This window comes from Protopterus annectens, chromosome 6.part0, assembly GCF_019279795.1.
Source record: "Protopterus annectens isolate FY-2018-M chromosome 6.part0, PAN1.0, whole genome shotgun sequence".
NCBI classification, from domain to species: domain Eukaryota; kingdom Metazoa; phylum Chordata; order Ceratodontiformes; family Protopteridae; genus Protopterus; species Protopterus annectens.
This window is the reverse complement of record NC_056737.1, coordinates 159,516,690-159,539,865: the sequence shown is the minus strand read 5'-3', so window position 1 is coordinate 159,539,865 and position 23,176 is coordinate 159,516,690. Positions and strand designations below refer to the sequence as shown.

General features: G+C 40.0%; 1 protein-coding gene across 1 annotated transcript in view; it reads left to right on the top strand.

Moving 5' to 3' along the window:
* The window catches only part of LOC122803780 (echinoderm microtubule-associated protein-like 5), a 3,919,718-nt gene that overhangs the window by 2,687,628 nt on the left and 1,208,914 nt on the right, over positions 1 to 23,176 (top strand). Inside the window, exon 27 of the mRNA XM_044073467.1 lies at positions 5,360 to 5,486. Within this exon, the coding sequence (XP_043929402.1) occupies positions 5,360 to 5,486 (127 nt within the window). The remainder of the gene's footprint in view (positions 1 to 5,359; positions 5,487 to 23,176) is intronic.

Sequence of the window (23,176 nt, the reverse complement as noted above, 5' to 3'; positions counted from 1 at the left end):
TTATAAGATGCCGCCGGATGCTCCGGCGCCCGCTTCTTCAAGAAGCGCAAAGACAAGGCAGCTAAACCCAGGCAAGAAGAGTCGTCCGTCGGACGCCGGTTCTTTAGAGGCGTCAGTGGAACCGGTGGTTCGCCGGAGGCTTCTCTGGAGTCCCAGGGGGAGACTTTGTTATTGCAGGATGTGGCCTCTCAGGAGGCAGGTCAGGCTGAAGGGGCTTCTCAGGTTACTGTACTCCCCTCCCTTCCTAGGGTGGTTAGGCCCTCTCCTTCTGTTTCTAAGGCTTCTCCCAGAGGCAGGCCAGGTTTAGCTTCTGTTGGTGTCACTCCTAGTTCTTCAGGATCTGTGCCCAAGAAGCACATGATTAAAATGGCAGAAGATTTAATTACTTTGATTAGAGGTTCTTTGCCCCCTCCAGATAAGAGGCCTAGGGTGGAACCAGAGTTGGGGAGTTTTGAGCAGGCTTCAGATGTTTCAGAGTCTTCGGCTGAAGACTTGCAGGAGTATTCTCCTTATTCTGATTCTGAGGCAGATGATTCGACTCCTTCTGCTTCTCCTCCAGAGGATTTTTCTTTTTCAGAGACTCTTCATTCCATGAGGGAACATTTTAAGTGGGAAGGTCAGGACTTCTCTGATTCCAGGAAAAGGCTTAGGGAATTTTGCTTTTACCCCAGCATAGGCCTTTGGCTATACCTCCTGTTCTGGATGTTGTGGAAGATGTGTTTGCGGAGGCTTCACTTAATCCTGATTCTTTGCCTCCTGCTCCTGTTAAACCGGATAGGTATTATAGGGTGCCTGAGGCTCATAAATATCTTTATAAGAGTCCTAGGGCGGACCCAGAAACTGTTAGTCAGGGACCTAAGGGTGTCAAGGCCTCTGTTGTAAAAAATCCGGTTCCTCCAGATAAAGAGGCCAGAGCTTTGGATAGATGGGGAAAGAAAGTCTATACCTCTTCCACCTTAGCTATGAGGGCTTTGAATTGCCAGTTTCACATGTTGAAATATCAAAACTATCTTCTTTCTCAACTGAAGTCTAAGGTAGATGCTCTGGCGGAAGGCATTGAGTGTAAGGAATTACAAGATTTGGTACATGTCTCTGAACAGGTGGGTAAGCATTCTTTACAATGTGGTTTTGATGCTGTACAGGCCTCGTCTAGGGTGGCTGCCACTGGGTCAGTTCTTCGCAGGCACGCCTGGCTGAGGGATCAGAATTAAGTTAAGACAAGGATTTTGGATGCTCCTTTACAGTCTGATGTGTTGTTTGGTTCACCTGTGGAGTCAGTCTTGAAGAAAATGGAAGACAAGGCTAAGTCTATGCAGACTGTTAAAGATTTTTTGCAAGTCCAGCCTCCAAAGTTTAGTAGGAATTGGCCTGCTAAGGGGTGGACGTACCCTTCTTATGATTCACAGTCTAGGGGTAGATCTAGACGTGGTAGGGGAAGAGCTCAGAGCTCCTTCAGACCTAGAACAGGGAGTTCTCCTGCACAATCTTCAGGTGAGGGCAGGGGCCAGTCCTTTCGTAAACAGGCCCAATGACCTACCTTTTCAGCTGCCAGATCCTTCTTGCCTGGCAGCACCTTTGGGAGGAAGGTTGGCACTCTTCAGGGAAAATTGGAGTTTGATTACCCAGGACAGATGGGTATTGGATATCATACACCAAGGTTACAGGTTTTATTTCCATACCTTGCCTCCTTTCAAAGGCATGCCGGACGTTCCTCCTCAGCAAAGACTAGAGGCTCACAATCAAATTTCTCTGCTGCTCCAAATTGGGGCCATACAACCAGTCCCACTGCCAGAAGTGGGCCTAGGATTTTATTCTCACCTGTTCCTAGTACCAAAGAAGGGGAACACGTGGAGACCAATTTTGGATTTATCTATCCTCAACACTTATCTGGACATTCCCAAGTTCAAAATGTTGACGTTACAACAGCTTTTACCTCTGCTGGGCAAAGATCACTGGATGGTGACTCTGGATCTCAAGGAGGCTTACCTTCATGTTCCTATCAGGCTAAGTTGCAGGAAGTATCTGCGTTTTCGGGCTGGTACTTCTCATTATCAGTTCTCTGCATTGCCCTTTGGCTTATCTACTGCGCCCAGAGTGTTCACGAAGGTTCTGGCTCCAGTGATAGCTTTCTTCAGGCTAAGAGGAATACAGATCTATCCTTATTTGGACGATTGCCTGATTCTGGCCCAAGGAAAGGACGAACTTCTTCATCATTTGCAATATGTGATAGCAGTGCTAAGATGCCTGGGGTATTCTGTGAACGAAATAAAGTCCAGTCTAGTACCCTCTCAGGACATGTGCTTTCTGGGTGTGAGACTGAATACAGCATCCCAGATGGCCTTTTGACCCCGGACAAACAAAAGAATCTTTCTCTTTACTTCCATCAATTGTCTCATCTGTCCAGGCTGACTGCAAGGACAGTCCTTCAAGCCTTGGGGTTCATGGCATCTTGTATTCTGGTGCTTCCCAATGCCAAACTGCATATGAGGAAGCTACAATGGTATCTCAACAATGTATGGACACAGCACTGCCAAGATATGGACACTGTCATTCAGATAATACCTTGCATTCAAAAGGAATTTTTGTGGTGGGCTCAGGAATGTCACCTAAACAAGGGACTCTCTGTGACCCGGCCAGAGGCGAGTCAGATTCTAACGACAGATGCCTCAGACAAAGCTTGGGGAGCTCATCTAAATGGAAAGTGGGTACAAGGCACGTGGCCTGCCAGACTTCAACATCTACATATCAACTTGAAGGAGATGTTAGCAGTCCAATTTGCATTGATAGCTTTCAAGGATTTACTTCTTCCAGGGCAGGTGTTGGTTCTAACAGACAACACAACTGTCATGTGGTACATCAACAAGCAAGGGGGAACACATTGTTATCCTCTATGCAGACAAGCAATGATTTTGTGGGAGACTGCTCTCAGTTTACAGCTAAATCTTCAGGCAAGGTTTCTGCCGGGAGCACAGAACTCCTTAGCAGATGTGTTGAGCAGGCAAATTATGGATCCCCACGAGTGGAAATTGGATCCTCATGTATTTCAGAAGTTGACAGTGTTATGGGGAACTCCAGACATAGATCTGTTCGCTTCTCCACTAAACCACCAGCTGCCAAAGTTTTGCACAAAAAAGTTTCATCCCACAGCTTGGAAAGTGGATGCTCTTTCATTCAATTGGAACAATCTTCATGTGTATGCCTTTCCACCTCTGCCTCTCCTCCCAAAGGTACTCCTGAAGGTCAGACAGGACAAGCCAAAGATGATTTTAATAGCTCCAGATTGGCCTCAACAGCACTGGTACCCATTACTGAGAAGTCTGGTACGGGAGCCTCCATGGCCTTTGCCTTCGATTCCACACCTGCTGTCTCAGGAGAACAGTCATTTACTCAATGTCAAACTTCACTCTCTTCACCTGACAGCCTGGCATATTCTGTTTTAAACCCTGGAGGGTCTCAGCTTCCACAACAAGTTTTGAAGGTTATTTTGGAGGCCAGAAGGCCTAGTACAAGGAAAGTGTACGCAGATAAATGGAAGAGATTTTTATTTTGGAGTACAGCAAAGGAATTTGATGTTTCTAAGCCTAATTTAAGTGTGGCTCTTCAATATCTTACTGAGCTGCTGGACAAAGGTTTGTCCTTCTCTTCTATTAAGGTTCATGCTGCAGCAATTTCTGCTCACTATGACTGTGACCCACCATTGTTTTCTCATCCTTTGTTTAAGCAATTCCTTAGAGGGGCAAAGAATATAAGACCCCCACGGAGAGCTCCTACTCCTGCTTGGGATCTCAATTTTGTGTTGGAGAAACTCACTCTACAACCTTTGAGCCTGCAGCTACTGCTGAGTTGAAATATTTATCATGGAAGACTGCTTTTTTGTTGGCCATTACCTCTGCGAGAAGGGTTTCTGAATTACAGGCCCTTATGGCAGTTGAGCCTTTCTTAATTTTCCATAAGGATAGGGTATCTTTGCGTACTAATCCTTCCTTTATGCCTAAAGTGGTTTCTAGTGTGGCTTTAAACCAAACTATTCATTTGCCTACTTTTTATGCAAACCCCCAAAATAAAGGGGAAAAGATTTTGCACACTTTGGATATACACATTCAGTTGCGATATTATTTGAGCAGAACTAAAGGGTTCAGGCAGTCTCAGCAGTTATTTGTTTCTTTTGCTTTGGGTTCTCAGGGCAAGCCTGTGTCAAAACAAACTATTTCTAAGTGGATTGGGTTTTGTATTGCTTTCTGTTATTCCCATCATGGTAAGGAAATTCCAGCTGGGATTAGGCCTCATTCCACTAGGGCTACTGCCACTTCTACAGCTTTTTTAAGGGGGGTGGCAACTAAAGATATTTTGGAGGCAGCTACTTGGAGTTCAGTGCATACTTTCTCTAAGCATTATCACCTTCCACTTTACTCTAAATCGAGGGCTGGTTTTGCCACTGCAATTTTACAGGGCATTTTGGCAGCTCCTACTGCTTTATAGTTTTGCCATCCTCCCTTATCTCTGCTTTGGGATTCTACCCAAATGTAAGGACTGCAGCAATGTGAGGTGAAGAACATAGTACAGTTTTGTACCTACCATAAATGTAGATGTTCGAAGATCCACATTGCTGCAGTCCAATTTACCCTCCCTCCTTCCCCTCTGTAGTTAGAGGCGGTTGTGTGGTTTGGGTTGTACATATTGTAAATTTTGTATATATTGTACATATGGTTAGTACAAGGGTGGTTGGTTGTTTTTTGCTGTCTTTTGGTTTTGACCTTTCTGTTTAGGGTCGTCTGACATCTGGGGCAAGAAAAGACTGAGGATATGACGTCGGTCATGCGCATTTGTACCCTGACGTCCTGATGTCAGTCTTAAGCGCCTTGACCGACGTCAGCCTAATACTTTGATATTCGGGCCGACCGAGGACAGCGGACTACCCAAATGTAAGGACTGCAGCAATGTGGATCTTCGAACATCTACATTTATGGTAGGTACAAAACTGTACTTTTTTCCTTGCTTAACATGTTCTCCACTTTTCTTTCTTTGAGTTGCATTCTGCCTATACCAGTTTTCCTTTCCTGCAATGTTGCACCAAAAATATCCTTTTTAAGACTGATGCATGCCCTGCTATGTTGCATTTGTCAACTGTTTTCTCAAAACAAATCTCCTGAGCAGAATGCTCAATATCCTATATTAATTAATAGTGTAGACATGCAGAGTTAGATCTCTGGGAAGTATACAGTTGTCATGATTCTCATTTATAATATGATTTTTTTATACTGCTATCCTTGTCGACTGAACAGAAATGGTAACTAAACAGAGCAAAACAAAGACAAAATGCTGAACTTTGTATAAACCTAAAATATTTTTTTTTCTGAAGGTTATGACAGTGATGTTATGCGAGAGAATGAGATGAATTATACCATCAAAGCCTTATCAACAACTATTCGGCAAATGTCTGGGATTAAGCCACACCAGCAACAGAAAGAACCTTCACTGGATGAGAGGTAATAAACATAGCCAACGCGCTATGTTGAAACTAGTTAACATCATTTTTACATCATACATATAAAGGAAGGTAGGATTGTTCCATTAAAAGTTGAAGCATTTCTGGAGTATTGCCTGGTCCTTTGGCTGACCGATCTGTAGATTATTATTTGATGGCATGCATCTCAGTCCTTATTATAAATTCTTGCTCTTTGCTGTTCATGTGTCATAGATCACTCTCCCTTTTATAGATTTCTACCCTCTGCTGTTAATTGTGATCTTATGTCATGGTTGTCTTTACCTTTTAAAAAAATGAGTTTGTATTGCTAATTATAGACCCCTGTCATAGATTCCAGCCATTGCTATAGATTCCTACCATGTGCTGTTAGCCATGGTCTTCTAATGTGGATTCTTATTCTCATTATACATTCCTGCATTGTGTTGTTTTTCAGGGTCTAGTGTTCTAAGTCCTTGTCTATCTTAAAGAGTTTAACCTTTTGCTTGTAGTGTTGATCCTGTGATGTAGTACTGATTCATGTCTATTGTTTTTTAAATACCTTTATTAAATTATGACTTAAGATATTAACAGAAGACAAAGCAAACTATATTAATATTTTTCTTTTTGCATGCATTATATGTCACATTTCTTTTCTTTCTTTATAAACATGATCTGTCCAACATTACATAATTTGCTCGATTCATGCCTTCCCTTAAACCTCACTGTGCCCCCTCCTGAACATTATTCTGCATGTCCTGTTCTCACAATTTCCATGTATTTTTAGTGTAATTTGCTTCTTCTCTTTTCTAAAAATGCCTCTTCCAGTTATTTTATCTCTTTTATAGTGCTCAGAACTTCAAATATAGTTGGTTTTGGTTTAGGTTTTGATTCCCATCTTCTACAAATCACTTTTTTGTCAGTCAACAGAATTAAACTCAACAAGGCCTTACTATGTCTAGGCAATTAGATTTTTCTCCCAGCATGGTTGCAGACATTTGCTCACCTATATGTCTGGCAGAATACTCTGTAGGGAATTTTTAGAATCTGCCAACTCATTTCACTTCCAAAACCCATGATATTCTTCATAGTGATCACTGCTGTGGCTGGAAGAAGGACCGAGAGGGAGTGACAAAACTGTTCCATGGACAAAATGAACAACAGTGCCTCTGTCCTGGGGAAAACAAGCAGCAATGCCAGTCAAACTACCAGTCCACAAAAGTTATTTTTTTTTTTACAGAAGAAACACAGTAAAAAGCACTTTCAAATGCTATGGTAGCCCCACAACAATCAGTTAGATAACACTATATTTAAAATGACAGAAATGAGTGCTCCATTTAAAAGTGTGTTACAGTCTCAAGAAGATCTGTTAAGATATAACACTCATCTTTAAAATAACTTTCCTGAAGAGGAGAGTAATAAGATATCAGTACAAAATAAGAAAATGGAGTTTTTATCCCCAAAGGGAAGTTATCTGCCCAGCTAAGGAAAGGACAAGCTGACTGTTGATCCTCCAAAGCCTCAGAGGGGTCTGTTCTTTGACAGCAGTAAAGCAGTGAAGGGCTTCATGCCAAGGCTTGTCTTTTGGTCAGCTCAGTTCAACCTGCTTGACAGTTTGGGCATGTGGAAGGTGCTCTCCAGCTTTGGAAGCAGTCCAACTGTTATACCCTTGGCAGGATATAACCCCATATAGTTAAGGCTACAGCAGCAGTGATTATTCGGACATCCACTGTTATGGTTAGTTCAACTTAAACAACTATACTATCTCAGGTATCAAGTTGAAGTCTGCTTTGGGTGTAAAAAGTACCTATGCAAACAATTCCAAGCAAAAACCATAAACCTTCTGAACTTTGTTTCATACTTGGGAGCCACAGATATGTCCCCCCATTGTTACTTTGTAAGTTGCTTTTCCAGTCTGTCTTCCGAATCGTTTCTAACCTCTTCTGATTGATTTGAATAGTTATTGTGCAATATTTTATATGCCCCACTAATTATCCCTCTTTTAACAACAGCAGCTTCTGATCTAGATTCCACTAAAAACTTTACTGGACAGGTCTTTCACTCAGGATTCTCCTATCCCTTTATCTTTGTTTATATCTGATATCAGTACCTGGTAAGGAAGGCAGTCTTTAGCCTGTAGTCCAAAAGTCTTCTTGGCCTCATCCCACTCTATTACCTTTCCCTCTCTAGTTATTTGCTCCCAGTACCTTAGTTCCTTTGACAGTTTTCTCCAGTAAATTCCAGCCCCCTCTTGCCTACTTTCTGTACTCCTACTTGCACTCATCGCTATTGGCAGAATCTCCTTTTCCCATTCAAATGTTGGCTTATTTCTTAGAATACCTTCTGCTACTTTATGAATAGAATTTATATTTTTTTAATTTTTCCAAGTCTTTTGAGTTTCTAATACCATGATGGGAATGGTATTATTCCCATTCCTAAGTCAAAGTACGATTACAGTTTATGAAATTAGTATTGTTTCAGTCTTTGATGTCAGCCAGAAGTGCTCTTCACAGCACCCGCAATGTGCCCAGTAATGACTCCTTCTACATTTCGTATGGAGTTAAATGTATTGGTAACATGTCTAAATACAACTATAGATTCTTTTTTATAAGACCCATTTCTCCTACTACTATTGGAATTGTCTGGATACCTTTCTTCCACAGTGCTGTCATTTCTCCTGCAAATCCTGATATTTTATGACTTTGTGTCTCTCTGTACGCAAGACACTGTAGTCACTGGGTGTAGTGATTTCAAGTGATCAATGCTACTTGTGTCTTCGTTTCATGGACCACTGCATCTGGTTTTCTCACATCTGTCTTTTGAACTGCTGGTAATGGGTGATCCCGTGTGATGTAGACTTCATCATTTTCTATTATGCTTTGTGGCTCATGTTTCCAGTGTTTTTCAGCTACTTCAGTAACATAATGTTTTCACAGTCCCCAGTGCAACAGTCTTGCCACATTATTATGTCTTTCATTATACAGTCCTTCTGCCATTAGTATGTCACAACCAGCAATGAGGTGTGAGATTGTTTCCAATTCTGTTTTACAAAACCTTCATTTGTCTGTTTCTCCCATATGTTCAATGGACTTTGTAAACCATATGTGTAGCCCACTATATTGTGCCACCAATATTAACCTTTCATCTTTTGGTTTGAATTTGCTTATTCTTAACCATTCCTGCATTTGATCCTGATCAACATGAGGTTTTTCCAGAAGTTTTCTATACTTGCAACTATATTTATGCATTTTCCACATTTCTTGCCTTCTCATCTGATCCATCACCTTATATTCTTTCTCTTGTTTTTTGGCACATTCAGTTGCCACCTGATTTTTATCTACTTCTGGTTTGATTTCCATTCCTGCTTGATGTCGATATGGTTCTGCTAGAGTAAGCAGGGAAGTCATCTTAGATTTATTCTCCTCATGTTTCAAAACTTTCACTATGTTTTGGTCCTGTGAGGTCAGCAGATGTGTGTGTAGTCCCATGACTGCAGATCTATATGTGTAATAATTTTCAAGGAGGCCAATACCTCCTTCGGAATGGGGAATATATAATCTTGGTATGCACTGCTGATTTTTATAAATCATTTGGTGAGCATGAAGCATCCTTCTTGTTTTCTTATCTAATCTGTCCATTACATTTTGGGGCCAGTCATTCACTCCAAAACTGTAAGTTAGGACAGGAAGACAAATTAGTTTATAGCTTGAATTTTGTTCCTAGATGTCAGAGCTGTGTTCAGGATTAATTTAAGCCTTCAAAAATATTCATTAGTAAGTTTTATTCACATTTGTTCATGTTTTATTGTTGATCCTTCACCAATTCCCAAATATTTATACACTCCCTCTTGCTCAAGTTCTTTTATATCACATTCTTGTCCCAAACTGGTGCTGCAGTTTTTCTGTTTTAAAGGTTGCTTTTGCACATTTGTCAAGACCAAATGACATTCTTATATAGTCTGAAAAAAGTTTTGACTAGTTGCGGTTGTGCTTTCAGTTTCTCATCTGATGTACAGTTTTAAATCATCAACAACGAGAAGATGAGAAGTCTTTAAGCTTTGTTGTTTTCTAGGAGCCAAATTATAGCCATGGCCTAATCTGTTAAGCAGACAGCTTAATAGGTTAAGAGCAAGACAGAATAACAGAGGTGACAGGGAGTCACCCTGGAATATCCCCTTTTGGATTTTTATCCCTGGAATAATAATTTGTCCTTTATCATGGCTTAATTGTAGAGTAGTCTGCCATTGTTTCATGGTCACTGTAACTTAGTCAATCAGTGTAGGGTGTATGTTATACATTTTTAATCACTCTTTTCTCCATGAATGTGGGATACTATCAGATGCTTTTTTTGCAGTCAATCTATGCCATACTTAGAATCCTCCCCTTTTTACAGTACTCCATTATGACTTTATTTAGCAACAGATGATCCTTTGTTCCATATCACTTTCTTTTATTGCCCTTTTATTTTATTGCCATGGTTGACTTTGTTTCTAAATGACTTTAAACTGTGTTGGCATCAGTTCTGGTGTATAGTTTATACGCAGTTGGAAGACAGGTTATTAATCTATAGTTTTTAGGATAGCTTGCAAGTTAACTCTTAAGTAGGAACATTGTTTTTCCTCTTATAAGCCAGGTTGGTGTCTATTCAGGGCATCTATACAAATTGTTCTTACTCATGGCTAAATCTTCTTGCAAAGATGTTAATACTTCTAACCAGAAGTTAGGTACTGCATCTGGGCCTGGTGTTTTCCAATTAGAGGCTTTTCTTAACTTTGTTTCAATCTCTCTGACTGTTACTTCATCCCATTTCATACCCTGTACCTTTGAACATCTTATACTTTCTTTTGCTTCTTCTATCCATTTAGCATCTTTGTTATGTTCAACAGGATCATCATAAATATTTCTCCAAAATACATCTATTTCTTCTTTTTTGGATGGTCTTTCAATTCCTTTTACCTTGTTTCCCAATTCTCTATAAAACTATTTGGGGTCATAAATAAATTGCTTATTTTGTACTTTTCCTTTATATTTATTTGTGTATCTTCTAAGTTTTTCTGCCTGTCATATTTTTAGTTTACTATTTGCAATTGTGGATGATAACTCCTGCTCCATTATAGTATTGCACATTGCTTTTATCACGTCTATCTTTCTGAGTATTTTTGTTGATCTGTTCCCTCTTTTATACTCCTCTAACAGTAACACTTCTTGTCTTAATTGCTTTATAGTTTTCTCTATTCGATACTTTCATGATGATATTTGATTTCTCCCCCTCCTTTCCCTTACTACTCTGTGTTCTTGTAGTAGAATTTTATCTGTTTGTCAATTTAGTTGCACAGTAATATATCTTGTTTACTACTGTTATATCATATGGATCTCTATGGACAGTTCTAATTACTGTGTTCATTTGTTTTATCAAACTTCTGACTTTTTGGGTTTTATTGACCTTCTTCAGTCTTTTTCTTTCATTGATCTTAATATTGCTATCTCTATTAAATCAAACAACTCTTCTCTTAGCTCATTTTCTTCTAAACTGAGGGCACATGTTTTGTTCTCCATTTTCTGTAGGCATGCTGCAGAAAGTTCTATAGCATTTTCCTGTGAGGCATTCTCGTCAATTTCATCCTGTGTCATCCGTTGCTCTATCATACAGGGACTCACTGGCCTATCACGCCTCAACATTGACTGCTCCAGAGTTGCCACAGTTTCCTGTTCCCACCCTTGCTGTACAGCTTCAAGTGAACGTTTAACTGGTTTCCTGTGGAAGGGTCCAAAATATCTTCATATGGTAACTGACCGGTGGTTTCTGTTCCACTGGTTTCTCCTTAATTTGGATGTCTGTTGTCTGTCCTGCTGTGGTGCTCTCTGAGTTAGATTTTCTACACTGAATCCTTCATTTCGCAAGTACTCCATAACCTGTTTCTATTTCTTTAACTTCTCCATTACTAATCTTCTTTTCTACTCTTCTTCTTTGTCTTCTTATATTTTATTTTGAAAAGTTTTCCATGTCCGGATTCCTTTGCCTGTATTTCTCTTCAAATATCTTTGGTGCTGCTCTTTTTGTATTGATTAGTTTTGCTTTCTCTGTTGCATAAATATTACACCATATTAAATCTCTCTTTCTTTCCCATGTCCATATTTCTTCTTCATATGTCTCCTGATCTTCCTGTTTCTCCTTACTTTAGGGGCTCGTTCCATCATGCTGTGATGTAACCTGTGTTGGACCTTCTAAACCAAATCCTTCACTTCACAGGCATTCTGTAACTTAATCTTCTATTTTTTTTAACCTCTACTTTACTAATCTTCTTTTCTGCATTCCCTCTTTGTGATATTATTTTCTTTATTGTGAAATTTTCCATATCTGGATGCCTTTGCCTATATTTCCCTTTGAATATATTTGGGGTTGCCTTTTTTGTATTGATTAATTTGGCTTTCAACTTTGAATAAATATTGTACCATATAAATCTCTTTCTTTCCCATGTCCATATTTCTTTTTTATACTTTTCAAAAATCTCTAGGTTTTGTTGTTTATATTTTCGCACTTCCTCAGATGCTTCTTTTTCAAAACAGATCAAAATTTCTTGGTCTTTATAATGTTTTTCACTAATCTGTTGTATTAATGAACACATTTTTTTTAGGCTTCTGACAGTTTTTCTTGTGGAAGTATTTTACTTTACTCTAATTTCTCTCTTAATCTTTTTGTATGTCTTGTATGTGGAAATTCTGGGCTTTTTGCATAATAGTAATAATACAGGATTTCTTTCTTATCCTCAATAGTCTACTTTGTGGTCTTTATGGCTCTTCTTTAGCTTATCAGTTTTTGTGATTTTTGTGGACTGCTAATTCCTTCTACATGGGGGGGGGGGGCATCCTCCTGCTGGGCCTTGCCTAGCCCCACTGTAGGCATGTTTCCATATTTTGAGGATTCTACACTGTCATTTTTTCCAGTCCTGGCCCCCATGCACCTTCTAGGATTGAGCACTTTTATATCCTGGTTCTTGTGCACCCAACTATTTTTTTTAATTGTTGACCTACTTCTGTCCATGATATGTGCTATATAAATACAGTCTATATATCAGTGTTGTTTTGGTGGGGGTTTGTGAAAAAACAGGGTCCAACTCATGAAGGTACTCACCAAGACTTGAGGATGATTTTGCTTTCAGCAATATTACTCTCCTTTGCTTGCTGACTTATCTCTCCATTTGCATCCCTATTATCTTTCCATTTGGACCCCGGAATGTTTGGTCTTGTGAGGTAAGCAGATGTATATGAAGTCCCACAATTGCAGATCTATACATATAATCAATTTTACGTGTGGCTGTTGTTATTATCCTTAAGGATCTACATACAAAATCCCACTCTCTCCTTATTTCTTGAACTTCCCCTTGTTTCATCATCCCTTTCCACTTTGAATTATAGCCTTCTGCTTGTGTTATACACACACACACACATATATATATATATATATATATATATATATATATATATGGGTCTACTGAAAAAGACTGAAAATCCACTTGTTTGAAAACGAACAGTGGATTCTCGGTTTCGTGAAAGTGCACTTTAGCAAAGAACAGTTCCACGAACCATTAAGGAACACAGGTGCTGAAGCACACTACAGTGGGGAAAGGGAATTTACGTGTTTCCCCACTGTAGTGCGATCTCGGAGTTGGTATATTTAAGTAGGGGGTGTGGGGGGCACAGCCCCCCACATTGGGGGTGCAGGGGGTTTCCCCCTTCAAAAACAATGTTTTACTGTTTTTTATCGGTGTTCGTGGAAGTGCACTTTTGCTTAAGTGCAGTTTTATGGAAGTGTGGGTCTACTGTTTATTTTTGAAGATGTGAGTGTTCGATTATATACAGTAGACCCATGTATATATATATATATATATATATATATATATATATATATACATATATACACTATGAGGCCTTCCACATATTTAGACCAGCTACTACACAGACAGGGACTAAACATGAAGGTATCTTGATTTGCATCAAAACTAAATATACCTCAAAGCTGGCCAAAGATGACAATGCACTTGAGCTTCTCCACTTTCAAATAACCATAGGCAAAATCCTATAGCACGTCCTTGCAAGCTATTGTTCCCCCTCTGTGACCCAGGAAATCCATAACATATATTTAAATTTATTGGAAACACTCACCATCTAACCCAATATAATATTCATAAGTGACTTTAATTACCCCACTTTTAACTGGAAATAATGTATGACACCAGACATACAGGCACAGATATTCATGGCTTTTATAAACACAAACTTCCTGAACCAGATAGTCAATACACCAGACAGGGTGCAAACAATACTGTATCTGGTCCTTACTAATACAGAAAAGTGCTGCACACCCCCTAATGTAATGTCTTGTCTGATAAGGCCAGACCGCAAAATTGTCTTCTTTAAAGGAAAAATTAACCCTGGAACCCCAGCTAGCCCTGGAATATTCACGACTACTCTAAGATGAACTTCCTGCTGTTAAGTGATAACCTGGAAAAATTTCAAGCCCCCATAAACCCTGAGAACACTGCTACCGAAGCGAAACTATTCACAGAAACTTTATTCAATTTATTGATGTGGCTTTTCTTTTTACCGGATATTTTTACTGGGCAAGAAAGTACCTACTTTTAGCAGAAGACCAGGGAGAAAAGCTTCACAATCACAATATTTCAAAAATCAGTTATAGCTGTTTTAAATCACAAAGTATCATGTTCCACTACAAAACAAAGGAGTGAAGAATAAGAAAAGCATTGAACATATTTGTCATACTAGAGTGCAATAAAAACAGTAATGTGAGTTGGAAAAAATATGTGATTGACAACATGTCAGTGGTATGGTATATAAACAAACAAGGAGAAAGCAGATCTTAACCCTTATGTCAAGAGGTAGCAATGCACATTCCATGGAAATCCAATGTAATAGCAGACAGACTCAGCAGAGTGATTCTGATGCCTCACAAGTGGTTTCTGAAACAAGAATTAACGGAGAAAATTTTCCAAAAATGGGCCAGCCTTGCTGCGACTTGTTTGCAACATCCATGAATGCCAAGTGCAGCAGCTATTTTGCCCTCATTCCCTCTGGGGGAGTTACCAAGGGATGCGCTTGTACACAACTGGCCCTCGAGCCTCCATTATGCCTTCACCCCATTTCCTCTAATTCCCCAAAGTTCTTCAGAAAGCCTGTTGTTTGGGAAGGGAATTGATACGCAGTGCTCCATACTGGCCTTGCCAAATCTGTTTCCCCTTTCTCTGGTCTCATCTTCAGGAGGAGCCATGGGTTCTGGACCCAGTTCCAGACCTACTGACTCATGCATCAGGAACACTCCACCCATCCCTTCAGACCCTTAAACTGACACATGGCTGCTCTGATTCCAATAATAGCCAGGCTCCCAATGCTCTCCTCTCAGGTTAAACACATTCTAATTTCTTCTCACAAGTCTTCAGCAAGGAAGATTTACAAGAGCAAATGGAAAAGATTCTGTTCATGGGCAGCCCATAACCATATTGATCCATTTTCTGCTCCTATTAGTTTCATGCTAGACTTCCTAGCAAAACTTTTCAATGAGGGTGTAGCTGCAGCTACTATTAGTGTTCAGCTAGCAGTGATCTCAAACTTCCATTTGGTTGACTCTGGCATTGATATAATGTCTCATAAGCTATGCAAGGCCTTTCTCAAAGGTACTATTTGGTTAAGACCACCTATCAGGGATGCTCCAGTGCCTCGGGATCTGAATTTCATTCTGTCTTGTATAGTTTTTCCCTCCCTTTGAACCAACATCATCTTGTGAATTAAAGTTTTTGACCTGGAAAACCATTTTCTTGGTGGCTATCACCTCTTCTAGAAGAGAGTGTCAGAGCTGCAAGCATTGTCATTAAAGGCACCATATTTGCTTTTCCATAGAGACAGGGTGTCTTTACAAACAAACCCCACTTTTCCTACCTAAAGTGGTTTCAGAAACAAATTTGAACCAAAGTATTGAATTACCAGTTTTCTTCCCAAATTACGAAAACAAAGCAGAGCACGTTACATCAGTTTGCTATCACATGTTTGATTGTCAGTTAGACGAATGTGACAACTGCCGACACAAATGGTTGGAAATCGGAACAATGACCAACCAAAATAGCAAACGGAGCATTTCAACAATGTCAAATGTCGACTTTGCTGAAATGCTCACATCTGCCTAAATCTACCAACACTGTTTGCAGGGGGCAAGCCCCCCTGCACCCCCCCACCCCCCTACTTATATATACAAACTCCTAGATCGCACTGCAGTGAGGGTAAGGGTACATTTCCCCATCCCCACTATAGTGGGATCTGCACCGCAATGTTGGAGCTGACAACAGTGGCCATTCGCTCTTGTCAGCTTCGACATTGTGGTGATCGCCCTACCGGTTTTGCTAAGTGGTTTACGCACATATTTCATTTGTCTAAAAGATGAACGAACATGTGATAGTAAACCCGTTACATCAACTGGATGTATATAGACAGCAACATTTTTACCTATGTAAGACTGCAGAATTCCAAAACTCTGATCAACTGTTTGTTTCCTTTTCAGATTCAAAGAAGGGATCCTCTGTGTCCAAAGTTATGATTTCCAAATGGCTATCAGATTACATAACTTTTGTCTACAAGCCTCAAAATAAAAGACTTCCAAAAAAAGTTAAGGCTCATTCTACAAGAGCCATTGCTACTTCTTCAGCTTTTCTGGCTAAGGTGCCTATTGACACTATTTGTGCTGCAGCAACTTGGGCTAACTCTCATACTTTTATCACTCACTACAAATTCTGTTTGGCCTCCAGGAGCAGAGCCTCCTTTGGATCCATGGTTCTGAGAAATATTCTCCCGTGAGCCACCCAAGAAGCAAGGTGCTAGGGACACTGTTCCAAGCTAGTAAGAATGAAGGCGAGATAGGACAACATCACATAAAGAAATTATGTACTCACCATAATTTTCCATGTGTGTTGTCCATCTTTGCCTTCATTCTTACATCTCACCCTCCTTCCCCCTTCCATTTCTTGTGCTCCTAGAAGACCGGGTCTAATCAAATTTGATCCCCTTGACCTTTGCCCTTCTTCATCAGCCTATGAATTCTTCCTTGGAGTTAAGCATACCTCTATAAATTTAGGACAAGCAAGATCTGGGGATGGTTCCAGTGCATGCTGAAATAGGGAGTTAGCCATGAGCTGGCAGAGGATCTCGAGCTTGTAAATAAAGGCTGAGATGAATCTGAGGATCAGATCTGATCCAGCCTAGTAAGAATGAAGGTAAAGATGAACAACCCACATGGAACATTATGGTGAGTACATAACTTCTTTTTTTGTGGGGTTGAGTAAGAGTTGTGTGCCTTTAAGCCAGGTTTCAGGGAAATAACAGCTTGTTGAATTATATCTTGGAGATAAGTTAAGGTGTTTGAAGTGCAGGTGATGGTAGAATCATCTGCATATTGAATCAATGTGCCTTTCCAAGAAGATGAATTTAGATTATTGATAAAAATATTGAGTTGTAGAGGGCCAAGGGTGGTTCTTTGTGGGACTCCTGTGGATGTGGGAGGGTATGCAGTGATGGATCCTTGTCATTTAACAGCTTGTTACCTGTCAGCAAGGTAGCTAGAAAACCATTGAATAGATGGAGATGATAGAACCAGGGTCAAAACTTGATTGAGAAGTTTAGTGTGAAATACTAAGTCAAAGGCTTTTGATAGATCTAGAAATACTGCAAATACAAGTTTGTTAGAGCGTGTCTGTAAATAATTGTAATACAGTGGAGGTGCTGTGGTCTCTCTGAAATCCATGAGGTGCATTGCTGATGAGCATATTTTGTGAGATAGAGTAAAAATTATTGATGTGTACATCTTCCAAGAATTTTAGAGAAGGTTGACAGGATGGCTATAGGACGGAAATTTGTAATGTCAGTGGAATTACCTTCTTTCTATAAAGGGATAATATGCACCATTTTCCATAAGTTAGGGACACAAAATTCTGTTATTGATCTGTTAACAAGAATGCTGATTGGGTATACTATCTGTAGCTAGATTTAGGTATTCCGAGGGAGGATTTTCATCTGAGGAGGAACAGGGTTTTAATTTATGTAAAAGCTTTTTTATGCGAGTTGTAGAAACTGGTTGAAAGGTAAAGTGGGTGGATTTGCCTTTGTGTGTGTATCACAGAGGTTGCAGTTAGGCATGTTTTGTGAAGGAGATGTGCTATGTTCTAGGGTAGGGGAAGTTTTCTACATGGAAGGGGGTGAGTTAGGTGAGTTTGAGGGGTCTATATTATATGCTCAAAGAGACTTTTCTTCGAACGTATAATCATTGTCGCCTAAAGCGCGAATGCTCTAAAGCGTGAACGGCCACATCTGAGAATTTTTTCCTTGGAGAAAAAAGTCACGGGGCTGTACACAAAAACACAAACTTCAAAACCCTAATCAAGTTGAGGGCTTCATCCTCCACACCCCCCGATGGGGGGGTTGTGCCCCCCACACCCCCTAACTAAATATACCAACTCCGAGATCGCTCTACATTGGGGAAAAGGCCAATTCCCGATAATGACCCACTGAATTTTTTCCTGAGGAAAACATTCGAGGACGTGGCCATTTGTGCTTTAGACCATTTGCTCTTTAGGTGTTGATGATTATATGTTCAAAGAAAAGTCTCTGGGCATATAATATAGACCTGAGTTTGAGGTTAAGTCGATTATTCATTCTATGAAGTATATACTGAAATAGGTAGCTGTTTGAAGAGGGCGAAGGTCTGGGTATAGGCGGGGATCCTTTTTTGTACCTGAGTTGATGAGATAGGATATAGAGGAAGAGAATTTTTTAGGGTTGTTTTTAGTGCTATCTTGTAGGTGAGTGTGATAAGACTTTTTATTTCTATTAACTTTTTTCTTAACTTGGTTTCATAGCTGACTGAATAGTTGCCAGTTTTTGTCATTTTTGTTCTTTTGCCTGTTAATCCATGCTTTGTTTCTGTCTTTCATAAGGAGTTTGCAGTGGCTGGTGAGCCATGAGGTATAGCTGTTTTTAATTCTTTTTGTATGCTGTGCAGCTAATGTGTTAAAAATATTTAGAAATGCTGCATTGAGGTATTCAACTGCATCATTTAAGGGGTGTCTTTTTGGGATGGACTAGTTAACTGCTTTCAGAGCTTCAATGAAAGACTGGAGAAATCTGCAAAGTTTATGGGTAGTTTTGAGCTTATGTTCCGTAGTTAGTTTTGTAGTACTCCTGTAGTCACATAGTGTATCAGGGAGGGTACTTGAGGAAAAAAAAATAGACGGGCTGGTAAACAGAATCCAGTCCAGGATGGTTTAGTGAGTCCAAAGAAATCCATGCTGTTGATTGCTGGATTTCCAGATAAAGTGACAGTTGATGTTTATATCACCCAGGAGGATATACAAATTGTATCTGCTATCCAGGATAGTATGTTTTCAAGTATTTTTCTGTCCAGGGTGATATATAGCACAGCAATGCATATGCTCTTGGCTCTGTTAAGTTTTAGAAATGAGATTAGGATTTTTGTTTTTCCAAAATTTGGGATTGTGCCTGTATAAGGAGTTACTGTTAGCATATTTGGGAAGAGTCTAGCTATTTCACCTCACCTGTTTATGTTTTCTGTCAAGCCTAATAATATTATAATAAAGGGCAGTATTTCAGCATTTTTTTCAGGCTTTAGCCATGTCTCTACTGTTGCTACAATGTCTGGGTTGTGTTGAGTTATCCAGGCTTGAAAATCTGTGATTTTGTTGCATATTCTTCTAAGGTTTAGAGTGACAATTTTTAAACTTTTGGGGTGTATTCTTTGGCTTGGAGTTTGGTTTTGGCCTGGGTTGGGGTGGATGTCACCCCACTAATGTATGGTGAAGAAAGATGGTTTGTTTATTATGGCATTTTTAGCAGAAATATGTAGAAGTATTACCTTGACATTGGGACTGAGATGTTTTAGTATTTTGGAGTTACAACAGTGGGATGGAGTTATGGGAAATAAGCGTGAAGAGATTTTTTGAGTAGCTAGTGTGAAGATGGATGACAGGTGAAGATGAAGTAATGGCTGAGGTGTTTTTATTTATTATTATTACTACTGTTGGGCATGTTAGGAATGGGAGGAGGACGATTAATAAGGTGGTACAGGAGGGAAACAGCATGATTAATCTTGTAGTATGGTGAGGTGAGTTAATGAGCAGTGACAATAGTGTGGAGAATTGGTAGGTTTTGTTGGGTAGGGAGCAGAGTGAGATTTGAGAAGGAATTTATAAGAGCAGTGAGGGTGATGATGGTGTAATGAGAACAGTTTGTGATTGGTTAGTGCAGCTATGCACAAGATAGTAAGATGAGTAGAGGAGGCAGAGTAAGTGAGGGATAAGTTTAGATGTAGTGGGGATGGGTGGGTAATGAGGATAGGGTAGGGGGGGTGCATGAGTGCTGAACAGAGTGAGTTGGCCCACGATGGAGTAAGTATTAGGAAAACAATCTGTAAAACTGCAGTTAGAAAGGCGGTAAGACAAGTCCTGATAATTTTAAAGACATTAGCATAAGCTGCTGAATTACTGTTAACATATTCCTAAGTTAACTGCAACAGGCAGTACTGCAGTGAATTTTGCTTGAAATGAGGCTATAGTAGCTGGTGAACATCTGAGATGAGGGAAAGGCCACTCAAGTACTTCAGTGGAATGCAGTTAGCCCCCTCCCCAACAGATGTTTTCCCCCAAAGCTATAATTGAGTTAAAATGTGTATGGATACAAGACAAGGTATTTGAAATCTAAATACTTGATGTGAGTCACAGCATTTTATTTTATTGTCATTTTGGCATTTAATGTTTTACCAGGGAAATATTGCACTCAGAGATTAAAACATGCTAATGTGTTAATTTAGCTTCACATTCAGCAGTATAAGGCCTGTGGGTGTGGGTGGGGTTGGGTGTCTCTCTAGTAGATTCAGCACTACAATACAAAACACACCGATGAAGAAATGAGGAAAAACAAGATATTTTATTAAGTTTAATTTGATTCTTGGAAACTGCCTTACATAGGTTTTAACTGAGGGTATTGCTTCTTTTGCACCTTTGCAGCTAGAGTGAAATTCGTCTGTAGAAGTTTGCTTGGTAGTGAGATTATATTAACATTTGCAGCAGGATTTGTAAGACATAATGTATGGTCAGTACACTTACTGTAGAGTGAAGCAGCTGCAGGGAGAGGAGTTCATTTGGGTCATGGGGTAGAAAAGCATGTTACTAGATGCATAGAGGCAGATGTACCTACCAGGAAGAAGTAGGCTGCATAACAGAAGGAAGAAAATCATGGCAAAAATTAGGAGGTGCATCAACTAGCCAGATAAAAGCACTCTCATCAAGCTAAACAAACAAGGACAAAAACAAGGCATTCTTTAGCTGTGTCCACAGCCTCAAAAATGATACACAGTTATGTGCAGAGCTTATTGTTAATGAGCCACCTATACTGAGCCAGAAGATATAACAAAACTACAGTGCATATAAAAAGTGTACACATCCCTGTTAAAATGCCAGGTTTTTGTGATATAAAAAAATGAGACCACAGTAAATCATTTCAAAACTTTTCCCACCTTTAATGTGACCTATAACCCGTACAATTCAATTGAAAAACAAACAAATCTGTTAGGGGAAAAAATATAAAAAATAAAAAACATACAATAAGCTGGTGGCATAAGTGTGCACATGCACACCCTTAAACAAATACTTTGCTGATGCACCTTTTGATTTAATTACAACATTCAGTTTTCTTGGGTAGGAGTTTATCAGCATGGCACATCTTGACTTGACAATGTTTACCTACTCTTCCTTGGAAAAGCGCTCCAAATCTGTCAGATTGTGAGGGCATCTCTTATGCACAGCCCTCTTCAGGTCATCCCACAGATCTTCTGTTGGATTTAGGTCTAGGCTCTGGCTGGGCCATTTCAAATTTTAAATGTAAATTTGTCCTATCTCACCTTCATTCTTAACTGATGTCATCAGAGCCGATCCTTGACTCCGACTTGGCCATTCTTTTACAAGCTCAAGGTCTTCAACAAGCTCAAGGCTAATCCCCTATCCCATGATGCCGGAGTGTGCTCCTCAGATCTCGTTTGCTGTGGAAACAGATTGAGCATTGTTTGACTTGCTCAGGCTAAGTGACAAACTTTTTCTTATTTTTTACTCGTTAAAAGCTCTTGTTATTAGTATCCACCCAATCAGAAGGATCAAGCAACCATAGAAATTCAAAAGTTGCTAAAAAAAAAAAAAAAAGAGTCATTCAGTCAGTCCCCGCAGACCAAATAGGATCCAGAACTTACTCAAGATTTTTTTTAGTTCCAAAGAAGACAGGGGACTGGAGACCCATATTAGATGACTGAACAAGTCAGTAAAATAGACAAAGTTCCGGATGGACACATTGCCGTCGATACTTCCATTTCTAGGAAAAGGCAATCAGATGTGCTTGATTGACTTTCAGGATGCATACTACCACATAAAAATGGACAGGCCATCCAGAAGTCACCTGTGCTTTCAGCTGGCAGCCAGTCATTTTCATTTTCTGGCTCTGCCCTTTGGCCTCACTACACCCCCCAGAGTGTTCACCAAATGCATGGCAGTAGTCACGGCTCACCTGAGGCAACTAGGATTTCGGGTGTTTCCATACTTAGACGACTGGCTCCTAACTGCCACCACCAAGCAACTACTCATCCAAGCAAGGAATACAGCCTTAAAACTATTTGCACAGTTAAGAATTACTGTCAGCTATTGAAAATCTGCCTTATTGCCATCTCAACATACCGTTTTTATAGGAACAGAATTAAACACAGTCACAATGATGATGAATCTTCCAAAAAGTTTTCTACACAAAACAAAAGTTTAAGCCATAGAGGTTCTAAAGGTACTAGGCACAATGGCAGCTGCCATCACAGTAAATCCCGTGACACGCATGCATATAGGTTCATAGGTAGGTATAGGCTATTGGCCCTAGGGCCTATATAAGCCTAGCCAAACAGTACCCTGGCTTTTGCCACCCAAGAAAATTATTTTCATGTACCCCTGTCAAGCAGAGCCACAGAAGTGATCCCCGGGGTGAATTTCCTATCTCCCATCTAATCATCAAGATTTTTCTTGAAGAGTGTTAATGAGGAGCTTTGTTTGATATAGATAGGTAATTTGTTCCAGAGTATGGGAAGTCTCTGAGACAGGAATCTATCCCTCCAGCATGTTCTGTTTATTGTGGTGACAAGGTTTAGGTCCCTAGAGCATGTAGCTCAGAGGGATTGGGATTTCTTTATGTGGAGCATGTCCAACAGCTCTGGGTTTGACATAGCTTTGTATGTTAGGCAGAGATCGCCTCTGAGTAGGCGATATGCGACAGAGTAAAGCTGGAGTTTTTTGAGACGGTCTGCGTAGGGCATCTGTTTGAGGCCGGTAATCCTCTTTGTGAGGTATTTCTGTGGTCTTTCCAGTTGTTGTAGATGTCTTGTGAGGTACATACCAAAAGGGGTGTTGTACTCTATAATGGGTCTAATGAGTGATGAGTAGAGGGGAAAAATGACCTCTTTTTTCCTGGATGAGAAACCTTTTGTGATGAGGTGTGCCATGTAGAAGGATTTCCTGACTACTGTGGCGATGTGATTATCAAAGGAGAGACTACTGTCCACCTGTGTCCCAAGGTCTCTTATCACACTTTTGGTGTTAAGTAGACTACTGCCTATGTGGTA